General features: G+C 40.0%; 1 protein-coding gene across 1 annotated transcript; it reads left to right on the top strand.

Moving 5' to 3' along the window:
* The first annotated feature begins 51 nt into the window (after positions 1 to 51).
* On the top strand, positions 52 to 9,426 carry LSMEM1 (leucine rich single-pass membrane protein 1). The gene is made up of 3 exons (XM_019514557.1): positions 52 to 381; positions 5,378 to 5,512; positions 8,852 to 9,426. Exons 1-3 carry the CDS (start codon positions 132 to 134, stop codon positions 9,034 to 9,036), a joined length of 570 nt encoding a protein of 189 aa, XP_019370102.1. The 5' UTR covers positions 52 to 131; the 3' UTR covers positions 9,037 to 9,426.
* Positions 9,427 to 11,837: the final 2,411 nt, after the last annotated feature.

Raw genomic sequence — 11,837 nt, 5'->3', positions numbered from 1 at the left:
TAAGCCAAACTGGTTTTCTGCCATACTTGCTAGTCTTCCTAGACACTGGGATGTTTTGTTTCTGTACTCTCAGTAAGGTTTCTTTAAATTACAGCCAGCTGTCCTGTGGACTCCTCTCCTCTTTCCTGCCCATGAGTTCCCTGAGCAAATCAAAGTCTGCTTTTCTGAAATCCAGGGTCCTTACTCTGATGTTCTCCTTCCTTCTGTTCCTCAGGATCTTCAACTCAGTCATATACTTTCTTTTAGGTATGATGGAGAGTTCTTCTCTGGAAATTGCCCTGGAAAATGATACACAAGAAGAAGGAAAGCTTTATGAAGTTGATTCCTTAAATAACCTAAACAAACTAAATGTTTGTTCTGATGGATCTCAACACCTGCTAAGTACGTATATTGGATGATGTTAAACAACTATTCTGAACAGACAGCAGGTGATGAAAAAATGGATGTATGAATGTAGTTGGCATTTGGAAGTAATTTATTTACCATAGGCATGTTTTTACTAAATCTTTAAGCAGGTGGGCCAGATCCCTGGGTAATATAAATCAAAATGATAGCTTCATTGATGTCAACAGCATGGTGCCAACGTGTGCCACTTAAGGACTGAGCACAATACGTGCATGTCAGTTTTAGTATTGAAAAGACATTAAATTCTGTTAAAATATCGTTATCTCAGAAATCATCACACTTGGCTCCCTTTAAATGGGAAACACAGGAATTGCCATATTGGACCAGACCTGCCACCCAGCTACACCAGTACAATCTCTCATTGTTACTGGTAGCAGATTCTTGTTGGCAAGTCCCACAAGGCAAAGGATTCATAGTGGAATCTGAGCCACACATCACTCCAAGCCATAGCATCCAGGTCATGTCTGAGGCATTGGCATTGTCCGTTATGTTGCAGGAATAATGAAATGATTTCTCTCTCTCTCTGGTAGTTTTTGCAAACACTAGAACTAATATAAATGATAGGAGAAGGGTAAGACCAGCAATTGAAACAATTCTGATTTCTGTTTGGACTTTTAAGGAATGGCTCTTGATAACGTGAAATAGGCTCATAGAGTTCTTCAGGTAGCTATCTAGATTTGTAATTCAGACAAGCTCATTTCTCAGTTTCAGAATTGCACTGACCTGGTTTTACTTCTTTTATATATGTTATATGACAAGAATATTTTAGCAATGTGCTCAGCTCCTTTGTGATCTGAAAGCACTTTAAAAGCTAAAGTTTCTTGGCAGCATTCCATATTGTGTTGTTTGAATAGGTACAGAAACCTGCATTTTCATCCTTCATTTAGTGGCATAATTTTATACTTTTGAAATTTATCTGGAGAATAGCTATACAGTAACAGCCTTATTTAAATTAATTTCAAATGAGACAGAAGTGGAACTGGCCATTCAACTGCACCATTAAAGATAATTGCTGGAAGAAATGTCAGGTGACACCTGTGTTTAGGTTCAAGAAGAGTTAAAAATACACTGATTTTGGGGAGGATATGGGAGATAAGGAATATGTGCTCTTAACCTTCCTCTTAGCCCATGAGGCTGAACATCTTGCAAATACCTCTACTACTGAGTCCTAAGTTTTCTAAAGCTAATAACTACAATGGCATCAGCTGCCAGACACAATGGAAGGATCCCATATTAAAAATGATAGACATCTATCATATTATTTTATCATATAGGCCTCCCTAGTGTTCTCATTTTAGTGAAAAGGTGTGAGCATATAATAGATCTGTTCAAGAGTCAAAATATTTCTGTGCTGCCCACCTAGATTTCATCTGTAGTTGTTTTGAGCAGCATCCTTCACTTTTGAAATATGGTTGTATGAGTGCTGCTGGGTGCAGGAGTTGCCTGCTGGTGGCTGTATTTGAGCAGCAGATGGGAGCAGTCCTGCGTGTGTGCTTTTTCTCTCCATTTCTGAAGTGCTTCAAATTGTTTTAGATTGTGACTCTTTAAATATGGTTGTTAATGGTTGGAGGTTTCTCTGGACATTGCCCTCACTTGTAGAGTGTTCTCAAAAGGAATGTCTACTAATACAAAATGGGTCGTATTCAATTCAGATTCCGATTCAGCCCGAATCAGGGACAGTATTTTAATTTGTTGATTTAGATCACTGTCCATGATTCGATTTGACCAAAGCTGAATCTGAAGATTTGATGGTGATTCAGAGAAACAGCAATTCAGCCATAGACAAAGCTTTAAATGTTTTTTCTACATCCCACAGGAGCACGGGCGGGCCCCCTGTGCACTCGGCAGTGGACCTGGAAGTAGACTGGAAGTATTTCTGGTCCACGTCTGGGTCCCCCGGGGAGTGCACTGGGGGGCACTTCCGCACCCCTCTGGCTCAGTGATCACCCTCAGGGGGAACCCTGGGTGCCCCCCCAGACCCAGGAAACACCAGTCGCCGAGCCAGGGAGGCATGGGGGTGCCCCACACGCACTTCCTGGCAGACCTGGAAGTGGACCAGAAGTGCTTCTAGTTCAGTTCTGGGTCTTCTGCCAAGCGCACTGGAGAGCCCCCTGCACTCCTGTGCAACTCTCCATCCACCCCAGCATTGCAGCATTCACGAGCCTCCTCGTACCTTGAGGTATGTAGAAAAAACATTTAAAGTTGTGTCTATGTCCGAATCTCTGAATCTCTCCGAATCGATTCAGAAGGTTCTGATTCGATTTGGAGAGATTAAAGGGTCTCCTGATTTGATTCGGATTTGGAGATTTGGCCGCCAAATCAGGCTAAATCTCCACCAAATCGAATCAGGGACCAAAGCTTCATATATCCCTAACGTCTACATTGTGTTGGATGGTGCTCTGAGGCCTCATCATGAAAACAAGCCTTGCCCACTCACACCCACTCCGTATGTGCCACGTAACAAGGACGTGTCATGTAGCTGCCATGGGAGCAGTGCTCAGTGTGTCAGATGCTGTCCAAATGAGCATGCCCATGATTGAGAACATGACATTGGGTACAGGACAAGGAACGATTATGTGATATGATTTTGGCATGTGGCCCATGCAGGGTAGTAGTGAGTTGGTGGGGCTTATTTTCATGGTCCTGAACACTGACACAATTTATATATGCTCAAAGAGTTTGTACTCTTTACAGTCCTCAGCCACTTAATATTGAGTCATGTGTGAAATCCTGGATCTCTTTGCTACAGAGCAGACAAAAAGGTTGCTAGATTAAGTAAGCGTTTTTCACCTGATAATCACTGAAAATGCCTGGGAATCAGTTTCCATTTTCTACAGTAGATGCCTCAACTGCTTTAAAAACAATGCCTTGAATGTTTGTGAAGCAGTTCACATGGCCTTCCTTTAGCTCAGTAGCTAAATATGACCTGGCAAAACCAAACACATTAGAAATCATTTTAAAAGCTATTTTAAAATTAAAAGACTTCTAATTGTTGTGGTAGGAGCTACACAACCATTTTTGTATGCTTCAGAACATAAAATGGTCCCACTGTTTGCAGCTTGGCCAGAGTCCTTGTTCACTGATTCCTTACAATGGCTGGCACATTGAGCCAGTTGACTAGTGAGAAGTGTTCATTAGGCAGAGCAAACAAGTAGTATTTATAAGAACTCTATTGATAGCTTACTGTGCTTGAGAGACTGTGGCAGCAACTCCCCATCATTATTATTCTGGCTAGGAAGCAATATCTGTGGTACTGGCACTTAGCACATAATGCCTTTATTATGGAAGCTGAGGGAGTAACAAAAAGCCCCAAATATTAAAAACGCTTCAATTTATCCATAGGCAGGAGCACACTAAATGCAATAAAGAGAAACAAAAAGGCTCCCACAGATAGATCTCTCACTAGTTCTATGAATTGCTCAAACCTCAGGTTTGCTCATTATCAAAATGCTGTTGTGGCATAGGCATCCTTTCCCCATCTTTATTGCTACCAGCACAGTGTAAGTCCCTGAAAAATTGTCACCAGCTGAAAGTCACATTGAATGTGAAACCTAGAAATACCATTTTCATAGATTCATGATTCCTTTCAGGTACATCAGCTATAGAGGTGGGTGAGCTAAATGTCACACTTAATCTGGTCCTGCACACACTTCTAACACATGCTATTTCAGCTGTAGCTTTCTGGAAAGTTTTCTGGGACAGACTGAAGTTACACAAGCCCAAAAGAGAGAATAAAATAGTAGTTAAAGTGGTACTTCAGTATGGGGTTAGAATCTTGCTTATCAAGTGTAAAACTCAGATTCATACAAATCTCTTGCCAGCATTCAGGGACTTTAAAGAAAATCCATTTCCTGTTCCCACTGTCTTCGCTACCTAGAGGTCCATCTCCACTCCTCACTGGCCTGTTTTTGTCTTGATGGCACTTACTGACCTTTCCCTTCACTCAACAGAGGTTTTAAAAAGTACCAGGCAGATTTAACTCTCAGATTTCAGTAGAGGTGATGCCCTTTACTCCCCCATCCTATATCTTCTTGATGGATAGCTAGTGGGCCTGCCTCCTGTGGGCAAATGTGTTAAATTTATATATACTAGAGCTGGCTGGAAGGTGACAGTTCCATTTTGTGATGACTTCTGACATTCCAAACCTTGTTTTTGTTCTGTAATAGAATAAAAATGTAACATTTTTAATGTTTCCATGAGGTCAATTTATTTCAAAGCATCCCCTTTCAAATAATGAAAAAAAGTCATGTTTTCAATCTGGAGCTCCTTCTTCTGCTTTCTGGGAGGGACCAGAATCTGGACCTCAGAAACCCTCTTGATGAAAACTTTATTGGAATTATGTCTTTGCAAATTGTTTCAGCTCCAATGAAACAGCATTGCTGGATGAAAATAGTTTTATTAAAAATGTTTCAACTAGCTGGAATATATACTAACTTCTAGCACTGTGTACATTGAATCTATACAAATAAAACTTTTTTTTCTTTTTCCTTTCTTGTGCAATAGCATAAGAAACAAAGGGGTTGAGAGTCAAATTCAGTGACCTCTGTGAAGCCCCACTCCTGTCAATTGCACTGGGGAAACTTTGTAAATTAGTAAATAATTTGACTGATGATTCACAAGGTGCATAGGATATAGCAGTGGCACTGGCTTTAATGGGTTATTAGGAGTGAAAAGCCGTCAATCTGAATATGCCTATGAAGCAGACCTGTTGAATAAGGATATGCTACTTTCACATATCCTCTGCTTTGAAACAGTCTCCTCTTTGACTGAAATTCTAAGATGATAATAATGTGGTAATCGTGTCCTATCTAGGAAAAGAGATGAATTCAAGCCATAAACTTCTGGACTTAGATCCAAAGCTTGGGTGTATTCTGGGTTCTCTCTGATTAGAACCAGAGGTATTTTGTCATATTTGTTCTAAATGATTTTAATACAATTTCTTATCGCACTATTATTTTCCATCTTACTGCAGACCAGGAAGAGGAGAACACAGGTGATGGTTGGATGACATGGAGTAGCATAAGAAGCCAATGTGTGTTCTTCGTTACATTGATCATTACGTTGATTGTCAGTTTGGCACTTGTTTCATTTGTAATAATCTTAATAAGTAAGTAAAACACAAACAGGCTCTAATAAACAATATGCGCTCCTAAAGGAGCAAGGTGACGAAAGTTATTGGGCTACATTGTAATTTGCTGTTGTAACACAAGATTGGTTATTGAATTAGAAAGTGGTTCTCAACCTTTCTAGATTCAAGGCACTCCTTCTTAGACCCAAGGAGCACCCCTCATTAGACTAAAGGCACCCCTTGCCAGGACTTAGTTTTCACTTGGTTTTTGACTAAGTAAAAATAAAAGAGCAATTTTTCTGTTGCAGGCAACTCAGAAAGATCAGAATGGCCTTTTTAGCACTATGAATTCCTGTTTGAAATCTCTGGATTTATCTTGTGAATTATGTTTGCACACCTAACAGTGCTAACCTTATATCACCCTGGAATACCCTTGGAAGGATTTCAAGGCACCCCAGGGTGCTATAGTATCCTAGTTGAGAATCACTGCATTTGACAGACATTGAACCTGGGGCTGCTGGATCTCAAAGCCTGGGCCACTACTCCTTGAGATAAAAGCTCTGCCTCTATGCAAAAATTTTGCAGACTTGTAGACTCTTGTATTATTCAGTATGCTGCCTTCTGAATGGCTGTGATGTAAGGATTTCATCTAAAGGCTAGCAAAGTTCCTTACAAAACAAAAAAGGATACATGTTTTTTTTTCAAGATGGAAGAAATACGTATCTTCCAAAATGTTAAGTGATAGATATTTGCTGGTATGTGGCTTGGTTCTGACACAGATGCCAAGGAATTACTCAGACTTGCTTAGTTAGCCCTGGAATCATGTCTGGCTCTTTCTGTAACATTGCAGTAAAGTTAACTAGAACCATCCCATCATGACATGGAATAAGGATTAATTCAGCTAAAATTGTAGTGGATAGGAAAGAAAGAATTAAGTCAGGTCGGCAGGTCAACTTTTAAATAGCTAGTTTAACTTGCCATGCTGCTTTATCAATTAAGCTCAGCAACAGTCTTTTACAGTACTCCATACCTTAAAAGAGGATTTTAAACAACCTGTCCTTGACCTTGGAGTGGTAAGAAGAGGAGTTTAAATATAAACCAGCAGAGCTAGGTAGTGATCTCTGAAATCATTGGCTGTAAAGTCAAGTACTTTCAGTCTGACTGTTTTGTCAAGACATGTTTTGAAAATAATTTTTCCTTTTCATTTCCAGACAAAAATTCAGTCCTGGTGTGATTCCACTAACATGGAAGGACTAATGCTAGGGATGAATATAACTCAGTGTGTAGGAAGGTGTTTAGTTTTTATTATTCAGAAACAGATGAAGGTTCCTGTGCAAGCAGTTGAGTGGAAATCATTTGGAAGAAAGAAATCCTCAAACAAAAGGAGTCTGAAAAATCAGATGATAACTTGAAATTGTTCCATAGTAGAAATTTGTGTGAATAACTACTGCTTGTTTGAGCTGGTTAAGGTAATGCTGTCAAGCCAACAGCCACAGACTACCAGATATTTCCAGGGACCCACCTATTTGGTGTTTACCACTGACTCAGTGTTATTGCATAGAATAGAGCATGACGTATATTATGTTGACTGAGAACTCAGTTGTGATAAGAACTTGTGGCCCTTTGAAATCAAGATGTCTCTACCTATATTGTAGTCATTAATGGGCTACAAAGCAGAAAGGACTGTTCCCTCCTCTCATTTCATAACAGGAAATTATCACCTACTCTGCCCTGAACTGCACCCAGGGATACCATTTCTGGACACACTGAAAAGCACAACAGTGCCAAGGAAATAAAGGATGCACATAATATCTTGAATATTATGTCTGGGAAGACCCTTTATATTTTTTTATACTGAGTTCCAAATTTGCTCTGTTGCAGGTCCTGGTCTGGTAGAAATGAAGGAATAATATGGCCCTCTAGTGGTTAGACAGCAGATGGCTAAGGATCATGATACTGCAGTTATTAAAGGAGTTGCTCTTGGGCTAAGCCTCTAAAAGATGTAAAGGTTTATTTTTGGACCTATAGTACTAGGGTCATTCTCTCAGCTATTCTATGTTATATTCACAATCTGCAGGCATAGATTTACTTTGGATTGACACTCAACTGTTGGATGTGAACTTTAGCTAACAGCAAAACCTTGGGATAAGTTTTGACTAACGAGAAAAGGCTCAAGCATGCAATGTACTGGCTTTATTTGTATATGTGAATGAGGTTGCTTGCATTCCAAAGAGAGGATAAAAGAATACTAACATCTATAGGACTTCCTCACTTCTGATGGCAGAGGCCTAAGCTTTAGGAAATGATGAGGCTTAGTTCTATTTCTACACTTTGGTCTTTTTTTGTAATAACAGTGTGGAGAGACACATTGGACACAGACAACTGTGACAAACATTGGATGCAAAAGTGACAATTTTCACCCAATCTTGGCACAGAAAGTGGTTTATAACCATGACCAGACACAAGTGCATGGCTGCAGACTGCATAAAAAATGGCCAATCTGGGATAAATCTGACAGATGAAGATGTTTCAAAACATAGCATCTTCTGTAACTTCTTCTGAGTCTCCAGAGTCTGGTATAGACTTCTTGCCCCTTGGGCAGGGGGCTGGACCTGATCATCTTGCAAGGTCCCTTCCAGCCCTAATATCTATCAGGTCTATGAAATCTGCACTGCCTCCCAGCCTCAGAGCTGTTTTCAGAATGGGAGGGAGGAAAGGGAGCAGAGGGAGTTTGGTTTGGGATTTTTTCAGTCTCTGCTGGAGGATGAGGGTGTCTTGGAAACCTCCCTTCCCCAACCCCCCTGAGGTGGGAGGCTCCAATTCACCTGCCCCACCCTCAAGCACCAGCTGGGTAACCCCTCGAACAAGCTCCCTTTGCTTTCTTTCCTCCCTCCCATTCTGAAAACTGTGCGGGCTGAGAGAGGGAGCAGGGGCCATTGGTAAAGGAAACCGGCTGCAGCCAGCAGTTAGATTCTTCTTCCCCCTGGAACCAATAGTGAACTTCTGTTTGGTCTGGGGAATCATTGTAACTCAGACCACTTCCTGCAAAGCAATGAGTTACAGTGGAGAACTGCACTTCTGTCTGCCCATTGTGCTCAGACACAGGGTGAATCTTGCAGCCTTTAAATCAGAAAATTTCCTGTAGGATTCAGAAATTGACTCTGAACTAGTGCAGTTATTGCATTAGACTACACATGAATGAAAAAGTGAAAGTAGATTTTTAAAGTATTTAGTTAGCTTTCCAGATATAACTTTCTCCCACTAGGCTTCTGAACTTATCTTCAGCTGGCTGTGTATTTGAGCACAGTAAATGTCCCGACCCTGTGATGATAAAACCCTTAATTAACTCATTTAACATAACACATTTTTATTTTAAAGTTCAGACTGGAAAGAAGATGGACCAAGTGTCAAGCAGACTGGAGTTTGAAAGGAACAACATAGAAGAGCTTAAGAAAATAAACAATTTGCTGTTAAAGCATCTAAACCAATCTGGATTCATGGAGAAGGAAGGAGATCTTGTTAGAGGTCAAACCCCATCAATTCCTGTTCTTCATGAGCATTGATTTACCCACTTGGAGCTGGAAGAAACAGGGCAGCAACCATTTTGTGCAATGAAATCTATTTTCAGTCTATACATTTACTTTAATTTGGTCTTCTGTGCAGCCAGGTGGGTACTTAACTATTCTGGCTCAATATGCTCCCTAACTATTATAAGAGCACTAGAAAAACAATTGGAAGGGAATGGATCTGTGCAAGCTGCTATTACTACTGCATAGATGTATAGTCAATACCCCTTTTGGTTTGCTCCAACTTGATGCTATGGATACATATCCTTAGATCTGCCACTCGATTACCGGAGCTCTCTGATACTGCAGACAGCTCTGTATGAGTAAAATAAGGATTTGTGCCCAAATTTCTAACATTTTCTAAATTTAAAATAAAACATTGTAATTGATCCTGATTGAAGTGACTTTAATTTTATATTATGGGGCTGTTAGAGCTGATCCTGCACTTCACAATACACTTATCAGCAGGTCTTCACAAAGCCTCAGAAGTCTGCCTGTAAGGGCCTTACATTTGTACTATTCCTAAAAAGAAATTACTGTTTCTTTTATAACATAATGTTGTTTTCAATGAGAAGCATTCAGCTGAGTCCATGTTTACTGCTTCTTTTTACTAATTATCAGGAAAAAAAATCGTATATTTGCTTGGAGTTTATTTGTATAAGGAATAACCGATGATGAGACATCACTTCTCAATAAATTCGCTTCTGTCCTGTGGCCTGATGTTTACTTATGGTTAGTTAAATATATTGGCTTAATGCTTCTTTTACAGCACCAGACTTTATTTTAGAAAAAATGTTTTCTAACATTTCAAATTCAGCCCAGGCTAAAAGTGAAAAAAGTGGCTACCAATTAGTTAATTGTTTGGGGCCTCAAATATGTTGTCCATGAATGGCACTAAATCGCCCATTCTCAGGACTGTCAATTAACAGTTTAAAGAAAGAGCTAAATGCTGGGTGCTCCATTTTGTGAGGTGATCTTGGAAAGTACTCCCCTTTCAGGATGAATACAGAATCTGATGCAGGCCTTTGCTCAGAGTGTAGTTTCTCTAGCTTAGCGTTGAGCCATGTTGGACTGAAGATGACAGGGCTCAGCGGAAGAGAACATGAGCTGCTGCTACCTAGGTTCTACTTCAGGGGTGGGCAATGATTTCAGCTGGAGGGCCACTTACCAAGTTTTGGCAAGCTGTTGAGGGCCATGTAGGTAGCCCCGGCCCTTGACAGGTACCGTGCTCCCTGGTTGCCACCTTGTGACCAGAAGTCCTGCTCCCTAACCCCTGACCTTTGCCACCAGGAGTTCCTCCCCTTGCCCCTGGGAAGTACTCCTTTCAGCAAGAGGTTTTGCCATCTCAGAACCAGAAAAATACCAAATTATATTTTAACACTCAAACATCTACAACATTCATTAATTTGATTTCAAAATACATTTTTGTCTTGATTTATATGCGTTTGTATAGTGAACAACAAAATCACAAGGGAGTAATGGTCCGTTTAAAAAGTTTTATTGGTTGAAAATTCCTGCTATTACATCAAGGGACACAAATATCTTATGGACAACTTGACTTTGATATAATGTGACTCTGTGTTCAGTGGAGGTGATCAAATTCCACTTTGGGCAGAAACATGGGTCTTGCAAGAGCAAAGGAATTAATTCTGCCAACCACTAACACAGGACATTATATATTACATGCACTTTTTTTTCTTGATTCGGTTTGTTTTTTTCATTTTCTTTACTACTGAAATGACGTTTCCATGAAAACATAATCTTTATTAAAAGAGCTCCTCAGCTTCTACTACAGATAACTCAGCTTGATGTCCAGTTGTCTCTTTTGGACAGCTAAATTAGTTGCTGCAAAGAGGATGAGAATGTCACACCTAAAGGATTATAATAACAAATAAAGAATCAGCAATGTGAAGAAATGAACCCTAAAACCAAAAACAAACATCTTTTAAGTTTTTGTAAATTTCTTTAATGGTGAAAGATGAAGGAAAAGCTTTCCCAGTGCTCTGACAATTTAACAGTTCTGATGAGCTGTCTCAAGTCCTTCCCTGAACTGCCAGCTACTTTTTAATAGCAACAGTAAGTTTTCAACTCCCTTATGTGCAGTCTGTTCACTGTAACTGCTTTCAAATTCTCTGTCACATGCTGACACACATCCATTCTTGTTAACCGCTGGAAAACAATTCTTGTATTTGTCATTCAGTGACTCTCAAACGTGGATTTGTCACAACCCTTGTTGCAAACATTGCAGCTATCAGGGTAGCTTGTGGTTTCAAGTGAAACTGATGCTACTAGTCTATAGATTTTCCTGGCAGGAGAGAGCGTAAATAAAATCTGTGCTTCCAGCACCATTCCCCAAGGGAATTAATGTTTCCACATTACTGTGATCTTGGCATCAATTACTGTTAATCTAGTCACATAATCAAGGTTTAAAGAAAAGCTATTTGCTCCAGTCTTTCTATTATGCATCAAATATAGTGCTTTTTTCTAAGGCTTGATCCTGTGAGGTGCTGAAGATCATACCTTGTGACCTACTTCACATTCACACGCCAAGCTACCTAGAGGGGAAAAACTGCCTTTGGCTTTTAATGGAGCTGACAAAGGCCAAAACCTTGCAAGGATGCTCAGCATCGCAGGATTGAGCCCTAAATCGTTTTAAAATGATCATTCTCTTCCCCTATTGGTATATTTGGATAATCTTCAGAACATATTTAGTCTGTGAAAATCTGTAAAATAGATCCATACTAAAATCCAGTGAAGAAGAATACTATACACTACAAAGAAAATAGTTACTGTCTCTT

This window comes from Gavialis gangeticus, unplaced genomic scaffold (genome assembly GCF_001723915.1).
Source record: "Gavialis gangeticus isolate Ggan-Ray unplaced genomic scaffold, GavGan_comp1, whole genome shotgun sequence".
NCBI classification, from domain to species: domain Eukaryota; kingdom Metazoa; phylum Chordata; order Crocodylia; family Gavialidae; genus Gavialis; species Gavialis gangeticus.
The sequence above is the reverse complement of the archived record's forward strand: the minus strand, read 5'-3'. Positions and strand labels throughout refer to the sequence as shown.